We start from the raw sequence: 16,232 nt of genomic DNA, 5'->3' as shown, positions 1-16,232 counted from the left end.
ATACTTTTAACGTATTTAATTTTTAGTTTAAGAATTTATTCATTTATTTATACTGTTAAATAATACGAGGTATTCCGCTATTCAGTATGGATTTTAGTTTATAATGAAGTCGCTTCAATGTTAATCGATGTAAATATAAACGCAGAATAGTATTGTGGACTGAGATTATTTTACGTGTTTCGTTAAACTGCGAAACATATTTCCACTTTGAACTGTCAGAGCCATCTGTTGACGGATAGCAACGTGTTAAACTAAATAGATTTCACTCGATAGATGGCGTTATTTCTTACCGTAAATAAAATGTTTTATACGTAACGACGGTGCCATGTATTATAATTTAACAAATGTAATTAAGTGATTTATAATATTTAAATACCGGATTGATAGTTTGCGTAGTCGAAGACAATGGAGTATCAATATCGATAGGGAACATGTTAAAAAAAAAGTTGTACTAACAAGTTTCATAGTGAATTTGTTATATAACTTGTAACTCGTCTTATAATGAATCCATGAAATACCTTCGAAAGATTACTTTTACGATGTTATATTAGAAAATGCACTTATATATTTAATATGTACTTACAAATTGTTTAGATTCCTCGCTGCCATACACCGAACTAGGTTCAATGATAACATGGTTTGGTTTTTATTATTTTTTTAATATCTTAAATCTAAAAACATATGTCATCGTAAAAACAGTCAAATAATGCCTTAAAAATACATTTGATATTGTAAATACTTTGTAAACTATTTTTATATGTATTTACAAAAAGGTCAAACCAAACTGTGGTGTCAAAATCCAATAATATCAAATGCTATAACTTATATTGTTGACATTGAAATCACAATTAAAATAAAACTCTGAAATACACAAATGTTTTATTGTCATTCCGTTACTTAAACTTAACTAGTACTTAATTACTAAGCTTGTCTTGCTCATACTGTTAAACATCGTCATCTGAAAATAAAAAATAAAGACAACTTAAAAAACCTTAGTAAAAAAAAATTAAATAATTGCATATAAAACAATCCTACAAACATAAATGTACCTTATATCTGAATGTATGTAATGTGCTAATAGAATATTACATATATAACAATTCATCTAATCACAGCACCAAATTATTGCATTCACTATCACTACCGCCATCTCTAGTCGAGTAGTAGAATACAATTAATTAAATTGATCTCAGCGCCATCTATTACTACTCGGTAACACTTTCTGATACCACTTACCTAAACTATAGTAGCTAGTATGTTATTCGAAACAAAGATGAGGTTAATTTTATCGCGCTTTTTACATATTTTTTTTTCTAAATACGAATAAATGAAATTTTCTGTTCTAAACAACATGAATACTGTACAATGTTCTAACATCTGTCCCGTTATCAAAATATTAACCTTCTTGCACAAAGCCGCTATCAATTCTGACGGTAACCATTATCAACATATTACAAATATTTAAACGCCGGGAATCCAAGGTTATATGAAATACATCGATACACTTCTATATTTATACATTTTAATGCAACTGATTTATTAACTGTGGGTTTCTGAGACTAGAATGCTCATTTAAAATATATTGTTATCTCTGTTCTGTCAAATATAATGAATACAGTGTTTTATATAGATTTTGGTCTCAGAAAGTCACGATAAATATATAATATAATAAAGAATAACATAACTGTGCCTTGTAATAATACATGTTGTCTATATTTTGTCTAAGATGATGAAAGGGATACTGCGGCCTCGGGGTTGCATACAGCCTTTTTGGACATTTTTATAAAATACTAGCTGTCGCCCGCGACTCCGTCCGCGCACTTAAAAAAAACTAAATGGGGGGGGGGGGGGGGGGGGGAAATTGGGGTTATGAAAAATAGATGTTGTCCGATTCTCAGACCTACTGAATATGGTCACAAAATTTCATGAGAATCGGTCAAGCCGTTTCAGAGGAGTTCAAGTTGGAACCCTGTGGCACGAGAATTTTGTATATTAGATTTTTCTTTTATTTGACATATTTCATTTTGACTTTTTGTTTTATATCTTGTACATTTATATATAACTTGTATTTATTGTAAAATTCAATGTGCATATTTATTCAGTCCATTCCTACCACAATGAAGGGATAACAAGTCAACATGTAAAGTCGAATTATATATAAATAAGAAATAATAATACTACTAAAAAAATTACAGACTAATTAAATGCAGACATTTATCATTTTTGTATCATGAATCGAAACTTTTCCAAAATAAATCCTTGGACAAGATTGTTAGTTAATGAAACGTCTAAATATTTCTCATTTCCATTCAATTAAACTATAGTAACCATTACAAGTGAAACTACAGTGGAGTTCTACGGTTACGTAGACTTATGTTATTGCTTCGTAGCTTCGCAAATTATCGAATAATAGAAATATATTCTAATATTAGACAATAATTGTAATAATAAACATATTTTATGTCTATCTATTATTACACGTGGTGTTTGAGATCTGCAGAACATATGTCACAAAACGTGGCAAAGATAACATTGTCTATTTGTGTTTCTGACGTGATTAACTTTGTTTATATGCAAGTAACAATAACTACCATTGTTCATTACAGAAACAGGACAAATCAGTGAATAATTTTCATCTGTTTAAACGAATAAAACTGTTTTGATGTGGTTTTCTCCCAACGATGTTGTAAAGATTTGTTGCATTTTGAAAGCTTTCTATGTTTTTTTCAGTTTTTAATAGATCTACGAAAGTAGGGTTGGCGAGAGGCCGGCAGTCGATCGTAAAAAATTAAAAAACTTAAAGGTTTGTAAAACCTTGTGTGTCAACCCCATATGAGTGAGATAAGACCAGGGAGATGATAAATTGAACTACAAAAATATTTACACATGCATACAATGCCTTTGATTGTAACAACAAAACTGAATAAAACATCGAAAAAAATTTAGTATACCTCCCAAAAAGACCATTATAGACGTACCTATATATTCCTACCGTACTTATAATATAACATCCATTCATTCAAAATTTTACATTTGAATATTAAGAGACTCACCGAGGTACAAAGTGGTTGTGTACATAAGAGCAAAGCCGACAGCGACTGCTGCAAGCTGTGCCACGCCCGCAGCTCGCCGCCGCTCGTGCCACGCCGCGCGCTCCCGAGGCAACACCTCACTTACCGTCACATACAGCAGAGTACCCGCCGCTAGCGCCTGAAGCAACATGTTGCCAACTAAGCTTCAAGTAACACAGCCGTACACAAACAGATTTAGAAGGCTGTTTTTTATAAGATCATCGACGCCCATAGACATCCGCAACACTAGAGGAACCGCAGATGCGTTGTCGGCCTTTAAGATATATGAAAGGAGATATGCGTAAGAAGGAGGTAAATTCAGATATGACGGCTGATAGAGATGTATGGAGGAGTACATACTGTGCCGACCCCCCGTAGGGATAAGGGCAGAATAATGATGATGATGATTATGTTTATTTGAAGGTATCTCCAGAACGGCTCAATGGATCTCGATGAAATTTGGCGTAGTTGTAGATATATAGATCATAGTCTGACAGAACACATAGGCTACTCGTATTTATAATGTTTTTTTTAATTCCGTGCGGAGGGAGACGCGGGCGAAAGATAGTCAAACATAAAACAAGAAACAATGAAAATTATCAAACTAGAAATTCACGATAATCATGCAATGTTATCTTATCAATAATAATTGCAATCAATTAGTAAATAATAATTATAATTATTAAGACCAAGAGTAACACTTAAATATTATCATTAAATTTTTTATTACTATGTTATAAATCAATCCACTGGTAGAAATACCACCTGTGCTAACTGCGATTTATCGATGGCTCGTACTAATAAGGGCCAATGTGCAAATTGACAACAATTCAGGAGAAGCTCTCAAAGTTTCAACAATATAGAAAAGCGGTCTATCCGCATGAGCAATTTTACTTCAGAAAAAAGTTACACCTGTAAATATATATTTTGTTTAATGCACGTTAACTAAACTAAGGGATAGCTTTAACACAAAAAAGTAAAAATCTTCAATTTGTTACTTTGGCCTTATACGTAGCAAACATCAATGTCTTTGATAAAAAAAATAAAAAAACGAAATAATAATATTATGTTCTGATACTAGTGTTCCGACAGTGATGTCAAAATTATGACCTATCAAAATCACTAACTTTTTCGATTTTCGATCTACATATGTCCATTTATCCGACGCTCTTACGGTGAAGGAAAACATCGTGATGCAACCTGCACATATCTGAGAACAAATTCAATGATATGTGTGAAGTCAACCAACCCGCACTTGGCCAGCGTGGTTGACTATGGCCTAGTCACCCCTTAACTTGGGGTAGGCTCCGAGCACCTCGGTGGGGACGTATAGTGAGCTGATGAGGATGAGGAAAATCACTAAAATAGTTTTATCGTAACATCATATTCACCTGCATGATAGGCACAGCTGCGGAATTTTTCATTGAACTGAACGCATCCATACCGGCGCCTAAACCGATACCGACAACCGAGCCACCACTGAAGATTAACACGCACGTCAAATGCAGACAGAGTCGGCGGGCGAAGCTAGCGCACAATTCAACACCAAGGCAGAAGCCAACCACGTATTTATGACTTGCTACCGCACCTAGCAACAGCAGCACCTGGATATACAAAAAAAGTTAAAGAATATACACGTAAAAATGTAAAATAAAACAACAACTTCAAAATCTCTGCGTAGTTCGGAAATCTATAAGATTAAAAAAGAAAAAAGATATCTATTTGATTATCGGTTTCGGGTGATTTTAATGCCACTATTCTAGACCGGAGTCTGTCACAAATTTGGTCGAATATAAATAATGCAGTATCACTGAAGAACACACGATAGATGCAAAATAGTGAAGTATATAAATATTAAATCTGTATATATGAATAAAATTGGAGTGTCTGTAATATTGAAAAAAATTGTGTTTCGTACACAAGATGTATTTACGTAGCTGATAACGAAAACCAAATTTTTGTATAATAATATATAATCTCCGGAAGGGCTTTATCCACTTTCATGACTGCCAGGAAGGACACTATGCACTATGCACGCGGGCATTTTATAAGCCACTTTTTTATTTTGCGCTGTTGAAGTCGCGGGCGACCATTAGTATACATAAAAACATCTGATTATAAAGGATAGATTTAAATAAAGCATCGATCACTTGTCTTGCCTAATAAAATAAATATAAACTTTCTCAATAGTGCCAACGCTTCATTGTGTATTTCTTTGAACAATATGTAAGTTAAAAGATTACGTACAGATAGACCTTTCATTATTTCATGCAAGGTTACATTTTGTTAACGTACGAATACCAATTGCATACTTTTTATTCTGTACATTTTAACCATGAATTTACACTGCAAAATACATGTTATAAAACATTGTTGTCTCCGTTTCTTTAAAGACGATGAAAAGGATAGAAATATGTTCTTGATCAGGTGTTTGCTTGTTGGTCTTTATTATGTAGATTAGCAGTCGCCTGAGAATTCGCCAACGCGAAATTGAAAATAAAATAGTTTATGTTACTCCCGCGCACAAAAGCTACCTCTCAGTAAAAGTCTCGTCAATATCGGTACAGCCATTTCGGAGATTACAAATATATATATATATACTAGCTGTCGCCCGCGACTCCGTCCGTGCGCAGTTTAAAAAAAACTAAATGGGGGGGGGTTATGAAAAATAGATGTTGGCCGATTCTCAGACCTACTCAATATGCTCACAAAATTTCATGAGAATCGGTCAAGCCGTTTCGGAGGAGTTCAAGTTCGAACCCCGTGACACGAGAATTTTATATATATATATATATATATTTTACTACATTACCTACAGACACTTCAATTTTATTTATTGTATACATTACCGAACCATTATCGAAACGTTATCTCAAGTCTTCAGATATAATGAAAATAGGTCAAGTCCCTTTAAATAATAATGGTTTGCTGTGGAAATATACAAAACATATTTTACTTCAATAACCTTAAAGCTTTATATAAAAAGATAGCTATCGTCCGCGGCTTCGTCTGCGTAGGATGATTAAAAAATTAGTAATAGTCCCGCATGCATCAGCTACCTTCCCGCCCCGTCAGAGACGGCGAAACGTGACCATTCAGACAGATGGACAAAACTAAAAAAAATCCATCATGTGTACGAAATATATTTTTTTTTTAATTTTTTACCATTGCAATTTTATTATATTGTTTAGACAAAGGTACAAAAACGACCAATGAGTGACTGATATTCGTATGAAAGGAAATACTTCGGTCACGCTGCAGTAGTCCATGACATTTATTGAGATAAAATTACAGGCCCGATGTATTTATTGTCCATACATCCTAGTTAATAATTATTAATGAATAATGACCTGTAAAGCTTTGTAATAAGAGCCATTTTTGTATTAATCTTGAATCTTCTATTTTTAATTTTGTACAAGATTTAAGAATTCATTCAGATGTGTCGAGTTTTGTTCTTACATTTTATAAGTCTAGTTTGTATGTTTTTTTTATTTTACAAGGTGGCAAACGAGCAAGCGACCACATGAATTCGCCGAAATGGCGAAGCGACCGCTACCCATAACATTCGCAAGCGGATGCGTTGCCTACCTTCAATCGACGAAAGAGGAGACGCACAAAAAGAGAATATTTAACCTTCCTATGCATCTCCTCCATCAAATCCACCTCCCCTTCCCATTCTTTCCTTATAACAAAAGGGGTGGGAAAAGAGGACTAAAATTCTAAAAACTAAATTTTAAAACTAATGTTTCATTTCAAACAGGACTATTTTTATATGCAACTAATGCGTTTAAATTAAGCAAATTGGTAAAACCATGATTGATGACCTGATTAATATCGAATAACTATTTAATTACTTAAGTTGTGGTACAAAATTAATGAATATCAAACAAGGTATTCAAACCAATTGCATATTTCACATTTATACGAATACCTATAATTTTTTTTTGCGTTCGATATCTTCCAAAGGGCAAGAAGAATTTTCTCAAATTGTTTCCCATAACTTGAAAAAAAAAATAGTGTTATTGTAAAATGTTTTGTGATCATTGCATCGTACCAACTTCATACAGTATCACAATTAGTCACAGATTTATATTTCCGTTAACATTATGTAAACAAAAACAAAAACATTCCTCGTACAATTTATAACAATGAGTTAACCTTGAATTAATTTACTCATACACAATAATAAACTTCGTTTAGTTCTTCGTTTCTCGCCATTGAAACAAAGACACGAGACAAACATGTATGACTGAGGAAGGGAGAATCGAGTTTCGTGTTATTGCAAATGCAAACGTTAAAATATGACTCATGCTCTCACTCAACTAACTCTAATGTGTGAATAACCTCCTCGGCCAGGGAAGAACCGTATTGAAAACATAGGTCATGAATATATACGAAGTAACAAGATAAAACTAACCTGCGAGGTAGTCTCTTGCAATCCAATCGCCAATCCTTCAAGCAGACTATGCACAAACAAAGCACATAGCAAACCGATCACTCCAGACGAACTTCTATTGCAAGGAGGCGTGTGGTTAACATGACAGATCCTCTGGTTACCATTGTCTCCGCAGCACCTGTCCATCTCACCATCATTACCATGAGCAAGCAGACGTGTAGCTTCCCCACTTCCATACCTCGATCCTTGGTGATTATGTCCCATCCCACCATAGAACAAATGCACCACCTCATCGACAAAGTAAACGATAAAGAACCCAATGCATAACATCAGTTCAGAATACTTCGGTAACTTTTCTCGCGCTTCGGGAAGCATATGCACTAAAGAAGTTGACAGAAGAACACCGGCTCCGAAGCATAAGAGTGTAGAAATGAATAGAGGATGTCTCTGTCTCGCTCCTTCTGTGAAGCAAGCCGGTATCATACCGGTAACAAAACTACCAACTCCTAAAGCAACCATTGATAATGCTTTTGCTGTTGATACCTCCATTTTTTATTTATTTTTAATTCACTTAGTTGTATTACAAAAATAATACGTAAGAAAATATAATTCTAATATCATACGATATTTATCCGTCAATATTCCGTTTATATTTTATAAACAATACTTTGTAGTCAGTTTCCCTCCAAAATACAGTAGGAATTGAAAGCTATTATTTAAAGCACGTACAGATTTACAACTGTTTGCACATAATTACGAAACTTTTATTGTAACGTTAATTCACAATATTTACACACATGTTTATCGCAGACTAAATATCACACACCTTAGTTCCCACACATGCTGACGCGCGCGCTCTTGCAACGTTTGACAAGTTGTGACTTGACTCCGCCTGACATTTTATAATCTGTATTGCGGCTTTTTAAAAACAATGTTGCCATGTGCCGATTTTTATTCTCCCGAAATCCACTTAGTTAACTAAACCTTTGCAAAAATGTTTAAATATCATTTTAAGAAAATAAAGGATAACATATGAGAATCGCTCTTAAATGTACACATTTATGTAAAAACCAAGAAAGTCGTTTTGTACTAAAGAGTAAAGACTAATAAAATTTAATTGAAATCTTGAAATACAAAAACTAAATAAAATTTGATGACAAAATCATAAAAATGTGAATAATTGTTTACATTTACTTTTACTAAAATTCTTCTTGTGTGTCCTTACTTTACTAAGAATAATACAAAAGTCATCATGAAATTAAAAGAAATCCCCAGAAATTGGGGATAATTTATAAAGTGGGCATAATCGGCAACCAGTCTTGAAGTAAGATCATATTCACAAATAAATTAATTTGAATTTTCACTCTTAATATATAGCTGCTAGAAATCAAATCTATTACCATTGAATGTTGCACTCAAAATATTTATAAATACATACCTATTGCCCCAGTAAAGTGTTTTATCAAACAAAGAAGTGTTATTACAAATAGAGATAACTTTTGTATGTCTTATGATAAAGGCGGGTGATTGTATTAGTTCCGCTAATTAATTAAAAATAAAAAATAAATGTAAAACTACTACAACTATGAACTTCGTCCTTTAAAGAAAAAGGAAAAATCTGAAGATATGCTTTCATTATTATATAAGTACTATCATTCTAGAATCGATTACACTATTGTTTTGTAATTGATTACAAGTTTATGAAGTACAATGAAATTAGTAAGTATTTTAAAATCGATAGCAACGCCATCTATTGATCATCATTTCTTACTTATTACTATCATTATTTATAAATGAGAATGTTTTTAGGTATCTCTAGAAGGGTTTAACGGATCTCGATTCTCGATGTTCATCACAGATGTAAAACATCGCACAGACTAAGTCGCGGGCGAGATCTGTAATTTATGTGAAAAACTTTTAATTACAATAAGAAACAATAGATGGCTCCTTACAATAAAATAGTATAAAAAACATTTTGATTTTATTTCTTGCTGATTGGATGTATTTTTGCAATCCCTATTTATTTGTTCTATTGGATAAATTGCGTGTCACAAACTGCAGCGTTGCTTTTTTATGGATTTACTAATCCTTTGCGCAGACAGGATTGAATTACTGAACCAATAGACTGGTATTATTAGACACGACACGATGAATTGAGCTTACTGTATTTTGTATTTAACGTAATTGAATTATCACCAAAGTGTATAATTTATTTCGAATAGACTTACTTTTTATTATAATTTTTGTTGAATTTTTATAATAATTTGTTTAAATAAATAATTGAAGTAAGAAAAAATAAGCGTAAACAACAAGCAAAGTATTAGCTAAGTAACAATTCACAATTTTGCTATTACATTCCATAGGCGTTGTAATTTTTAAATAACATGTGTATACTAATTATTTCCCTAATAATAAAATAATTATATTAAAAGGCAAATATAAATAGGCAAAAGGTTAATAATAAGAAATTATAATAACTTTTACAAATATAAAATAGAAATAATAAACTTGCGTTAAAACCTCTTTTTTGAAAAAAAATTAGCAACTAAATGTCAAGTCAGGTGACGGATCAGCTTCGTCAAAACCAAAATTCAAATAAATAATTGGTTTGGTTTGGTTATTGGTGAATGGCAAGATGAACGAGTTACTGCAGAAGCATGGCTGCGCCAACGTGTTCACAACACCAGAAGGTCTCAAGGAACTTATGGCGGATATTGCGAGAGAAGTAATGCATATTTACTGTGGATAAATTTGGTATAGGCAACTGCAATAAAAGGGTTATTTATTGATGTAGTTTATGATAATGAAATACGCCTGCATTTCATTAGCTATTATCTTATTCAACATTTATTATGTAGCCAAATGGTATACTTTAAAGAAGAGTAAACTACAATTATTATTCATAATATTTTTTATAGTGTTATTACACAAATTACTTAAAATTGTCAATATATAGCTTATAAAAAAAATCTTATCGTAAACCAGGTGCTACGTGAACAACCAAAGAACATCCACGAATTCATTAGCAATTATCTATCCGTGCTTTTAATCACGCGCGAGCACGGTGTGATGGCGGTCAAGATTCTAGAGGACTTGTGCGACTGTCGGCCTTCGGTCTCCGAGCATTTGTTACAACTCGGTCTGGACCGGTCCGATGCAGAAACTCTGGCGCAGATTATAAAAGACGAAATTGAAACCGTCGAGATTAGCGATGATAAAGGTACAGTTGAATGTTTTAGCGGTGTTCCAGTTACAGAAGTGACTTGAACTTTGCAATTAATTAAATTGCACCCCTACTTAATAACAATTGTGGTGCTAAAATTGTGAAGAAACAATTGATGGTACCTACTCTGTATCCCTTCCTATTGTATACATTATACATTTCAACGCGTACAAGTAATTCAAAATATTACTTTTGCGGTGAAATACTGTGAACAAACATAAATAAGTACATGCGTTCTAAACCCTAAAACATTGTTATTTCTTAATTAAATTTATTGATGACATGATTAAAAGACAAGTCTTATTTACAGAGAATGTCAAAGAATCTGATATATTAAAGAAAATGTTGTCGACCGTACCTCTGGATGAAGAAATGGCAGCAAACGTTTGTCAGATTGTTAGGAACGCTTACAAAGACTATGTCTATAAGAAGAAATTGATGGAACACGTAAGTTATTTAGAAACATAGAAAGAATTTATATTATTACTAGCTGTCGCCCGCGACTCCGTCCGCGCGCAGTTAAAAAAAACTTAATAGGTGTATGAAAAATAGATGTTGGCCGATTCTCAGATCTACTCAATATGCTCACAAAATTTCATGAGAATCAGTCAAGCCGTTTCGGAGGAGTTTAACCACAAACACCGCGACACGAGAATTTTATATATTAGATAGTAACTATCTCAAAGTCAATAAAGTGGTTACCCTTATATTAAATTACCCTTAGAAGTCCTATTTTATTCTTTGTTATTACCCGAAAAAGCTTGTATTTATGTCAGCTAAAGTAACATTTGTAAGAATGTTTATAAATAGTTCAAACTAAGTCTATTAGTTTGTCTTATCGTTCTAAATGTTCTTAGAAGTTTTTTATCTACAGCGGTTGTATATCATGTAGAGATCCTAAATAAGAGTTAAGCATTCTCGCAATCACGTCCGGTCCGTAATTTATAACAACGGAGAGCTGATAACAGGTTTCTTGTTCTACAAATGGAAATACCTTACCTATTTTATTATTTAAAGTAGACTGTATCAGAACTATAAAAGAATACATTGATGTCTAATTCACAATTGTTTAAGTTGATGTTACTTTAAGTTATTTGTACTTTGTGACCGTAACCATAAGTTTTCACTGCCGTAACACTTGTAGGTATATTTTCTGCGATTTTTGGAAGATAAAAGGGTGAAAATACCTTTTTGTTCAAGTGTGTCGACAGTGGAAAACTTCTCACACTCAAACAAGAAAAGATCAGAGGTCCTAGCACGAAAATTTGCGAGAAAGTGTAACACCATTATCTCAATTTGTATTAGATTTGTAGTATTGCATAAATCTCATAAAAACTTTGATATTTTGTTGATGACTTTACGAAAGCGTATATCGCAAATATTCGTTATAGACTCTCTGAGCGGATGTCGTAAACACAATTATGGTGGACGTATAGTAAGTAATGTTTGCATCAGAGCACGTCGATGCGCGGTAACGAGCCGTGGCAGCTGGCGGCGGAGCGGACCCTCGCGCTCTACAAGAAGACCAAGCCAAGTCTGCACGAACTCCACAGGGCCTCGGAGAGAATACAGGTATGTCGAGATTCAAACTTTATCGTCGGCTCGCGGTCAGGTTCGAGCGTATGTCATCGCAAGTCGGTGCCAGGTGTGCCAACAGCGGGTGGAGGAGCGCGCTCACAGGGATATGTGATGTAAAATGGCAAGCGACCGTAAAGTTTGAAAGATAATGTTATGCTTACACAAATTGTTTGAAATGTTTGTATTTATGTTTATAATCTCTTAGCAATTTGTGTTCTCATGCGCTTATTTTTAAATATTTTATTAAACCATAATTATTTTATTTAAGTTATTCAAGAACAATGTAGCATTATTGATGAAAGTTTTTTTGCATTTCATCAAATAGTTTCTGAGTTTATGCAAACATATAAAAATAATATTTTCTCTTTATGTACTTAACAATTATGTAATTGTTACTTACAGGCCGCGTATAGAGGTTATCATGTACGTAGAAACCTCTTGAAGCACCTAAAACCTAAGAAAAGGAAGAGTGGCCCTCAGGAGTCGACGCTGGGGCCTACACCCGACATCGGGGGCTCCAGGGAGATTGACCTCGGACCGCTTATTGTAAGTTAACGAGTAGAGGTCATGTATCACTGGTAGTTCAAACCCTATGTGTCTCGAGTGTCCACTGAGAAATCTCTGGCAATAAGAGATGACTAATTCTTTTATATGAATATTTTGAATTTTGACACTGGAAACTGGTTACCAACTGTTCTGAAACTCGCCCTCATGTTTTTCATGTTGCAGCGTATTACGTCACAACGAGCGTATGACGTCACAAAAACGCTCAGTAACTGGGTTTCGACTGCAGTGATACTTGTTGTCTCTATTTTTATAAAAAGAACCCATATGTACGGTAATATGAATGTATCTCAATATAATTACTATAGAAAATTAAAGTACGCGAAGACAACGTGTACGCGATGTTCGAAGACCACGCGACCGCGACTTTAGGCCTCAACTACCATCCCACGAAAACCCTGACCCACGTGGTGGATGAGTATGATGACGGCCGCGAGGTCCAGACCGGGAAGACCGGCACGTGGTCCAACTGCACAGCTACGAAGACCGAAATACGCATGGTCCAAGTTGATGCTAGATATAGAGGTTTTATTTATTTTTCATATAACAAGTGGTAAAGATTGTACATAACATCATATTTAATTAATCTTTTGCTGGTCTTTGGCTCTATCATACTGATTTTCTGGTCCAGTGCCGCTCTTATCCAAGTTTTTGCCAGCTCACTAGCACTGGAGACGTCGGGAAAAACAATATCTGTTGCAGGAGTGGTCCGACATGCCGTGCGCAATACCACGACAACACAGAAAACAAATGTCAAGTGGAAGTAATTCCGCGTTTTGTCTGATAATTGTGCCGTGTCGGGGGCCTAAATTCTTCTTTCTCACCCTTCTCTTAGAAGGAAAGGATGGAAAGGGGAAATGTATTTGACGGATGAGAGGATACAAGGAAGGGGAAATATCTTCTTGTGTGTCGCCTGCATCGAACAAAAGAAAGCAACGCTTCTGCAATTGCGGATGTCTATGGGCAGCGGGCAAATGGCCGATCGCATGTTTGCCACTTTATAATATAAAAAAAACTTGAGAGGTGTCAAGGGACACCCGGATGGAACGAAGTTCCTTTCAATTAATTAGTGAAGGAACCAATGTTTATTCTATGAATAAAAAACTTAAGTCTTCACAAGAAGTACATTTTATTTCTATGAATTTTCGTTATATATTGTCACGTCGTTGTCATGGTGAAGTAGCGCTCATTCGTCGTTAACATACTTACTATAGCAAAAAGTGTCGTGACAACTTTTCGTAAGAATTTTTTCCGTCTAGCCCCCTTTCACAACGCGCGATAAGGAACTTCGTCCCAAAAAACTTTCGTGTCAGTCCCTTAGTGGTCTTTCATACTGACTACACAAAGGGAGACTTAGTTGAAGACACTGTAGTAGTGAGAATACTAAAGGTTTAGTTACATTGGTATAGTAGTGTTAGTGAATGACTTTAATAAGTACCGACTTAGTAGGACTTCTTAAGTAAGCTAACTCTTAGTATGTCAGTAATATTTAACAGCAGTGTATGGCTAGATGTGAGTGTGCCGGAAGACGATTTAGAGGATAGTCAGCCGCTCTGTATGGAGCGCGAGGCCATGGACGTGTTCACGGAACAGCCCAGCGACCGCAGCTACAGCCTCGACCATCGCGCGCTCGGCACACCCGCCCGCAAGATATCGTTCTCCACAGTAAGAACATTTCCACTAGCGTTACTTTCATGGCAGTCGGGGGTCGCACCAGTGGAATTTATAGCTCTTGATGACATGACACTTGTATTGGAAGTGTCATTGCAGTCAAAATATAGTTATGGTAAGTGAAAAAGTGAATTTGATTCCTCGACTGTACAGATGCCACCAGAAATGATCCCCAATGATGACGACGACTTTCCGGAGGTTCAGGAGGCGATACAGGAGGCGCTAGATGACATCACAAATGATGTCTTACAAGAAATACCTGAAGATATACCATATAGTAATGGTAATCACTACATTTTATGACAATTATCACAAGAATACTAAAGTTAAGTGACGTTCGCCCTCAACTACGTCAGCACTGAATTAAAAAAGGTATCTTAAAATATCCCCGAGTGCATCAACAACCTTTCCGTCATAGACCTGTCAAAATTGGTACAGCCGTTCCGGAGAGTACCCGGAACAATTATATGTACAAAAAATGTACATAAATATCAGTTTTTCGTTAGCAACAACCCAAATACATCCGTATGAAATATGACATTTTTTTGATATTACTTCTACTCCTATTTTATTAATATGACAGTAGAAAGCATAGAAAAATACATGTAATATTTTTTATATCTTCGAAATGTGGTATTTACGCTGTAGTGTTACATAATACTTGTCTTGTTTCTATGCATTTTTTTATATCATAAGGTGGCAAACGAGCAAACGGCCATCTTGATTCGCCGCAATAGCGAGGCGACCGTTGCCCATAGACACCCGCAAATGCAGATGCGTTGCCTATCTTTAATCAACGGAGAAGGAGGCGCAAAAAAGAGGATATTTCTCCTTCCTATGCGTCCCCTCTTCCGCCAAATCCACTTCCCCTTCCCATCTTTTCCTAATAAGAAAAGGGTGGGAAGAGAATGAGGACTAAAATTAGGCCTCCGGTACCACACTCATCAGACGAAACGCGGAATTAACCAACTTAAAAATAATATATTGTTTAGTTTGACTTAAGTCTATCGGGTAACATAAGTTGTCGAACTATACTTGTAAGTGACAGTAGTGATGTCCACAGATGACAAAGATCCTGACTACACTCCGGTCTCCTCGGTCGCGTCACTGACCAGTGCAGAAATAGACCAAGATCATGTCGATGTTAAAGACAATACATTTTATGTTGCTTAATTTAGACCTTTGATTACCTTTTGATTTATGTTTCATTGTTCTAATAACAATTGGTGAAAGTAAAATTGTTTGTATAATAATTGTGTTTAAATTATTATTGTTATTAATAAAAGCTTTTATTTGGCAATTGAGTTTTTTTTTTCGTTAAGTTTTTTACGTGATTTGATAAATAAAATATGATAACTAGTTGGTCTTGATCGATTTATTAAAGTTTGCTGTCATTCAAATTGGACAGTATTGTCGAATATGGAGGACCTTTTGCAGTCACAGATAAAGGACAGTTGCAAATTGGCACTGCCTGAGGGCCTCAGGGATTTAATGTGTGATATTTCTAGAGAGGTCTGTTACTCTTTTTTTTGTTATTTGAAGTAAAATTTTGGTATAAATAAATAGTAAACGTTTTGTTAGTAAGGAGTAAGTGGCATAGTTATTGAACTAAATCGATTCGTTGCCCCTAGATTTAAAAAAATTACAATCTGACGGTGTCTATAGATTTATTTTCCGTAATGACTATTTAGGTCTTACGAGCTAGACCACAGAACCTGTACCAATTCAT

At 34.7% G+C, this 16,232-nt stretch overlaps 2 protein-coding genes across 2 annotated transcripts; one reads left to right on the top strand and one right to left on the bottom strand.

Moving 5' to 3' along the window:
* Positions 1–638: 638 nt before the first annotated feature.
* On the bottom strand, positions 639–8,329 carry LOC106711434 (zinc transporter ZIP2). Its single transcript, XM_014503746.2, has 4 exons — positions 7,489–8,329; positions 4,463–4,675; positions 3,054–3,210; positions 639–958 (listed from the first exon to the last, which is right to left on the bottom strand). The coding sequence occupies exons 1-4, from the start codon at positions 8,014–8,016 to the stop codon at positions 945–947; spliced, it is 912 nt and encodes a 303-aa protein (XP_014359232.2). The 5' UTR covers positions 8,017–8,329; the 3' UTR covers positions 639–944.
* Positions 8,330–10,057: 1,728 nt separating this feature from the next.
* LOC106711384 lies at positions 10,058–15,676 on the top strand. The gene is made up of 9 exons (XM_045683030.1): positions 10,058–10,192; positions 10,453–10,687; positions 11,001–11,137; positions 12,146–12,262; positions 12,671–12,814; positions 13,141–13,357; positions 14,343–14,497; positions 14,657–14,786; positions 15,567–15,676. Exons 1-9 carry the CDS (start codon positions 10,103–10,105, stop codon positions 15,674–15,676), a joined length of 1,335 nt encoding a protein of 444 aa, XP_045538986.1. The 5' UTR covers positions 10,058–10,102.
* Positions 15,677–16,232: the final 556 nt, after the last annotated feature.

Source organism: Papilio machaon, chromosome 20 (genome assembly GCF_912999745.1).
Source record: "Papilio machaon chromosome 20, ilPapMach1.1, whole genome shotgun sequence".
Taxonomy (NCBI): domain Eukaryota; kingdom Metazoa; phylum Arthropoda; class Insecta; order Lepidoptera; family Papilionidae; genus Papilio; species Papilio machaon.
The sequence above is the reverse complement of the archived record's forward strand: the minus strand, read 5'-3'. Positions and strand labels throughout refer to the sequence as shown.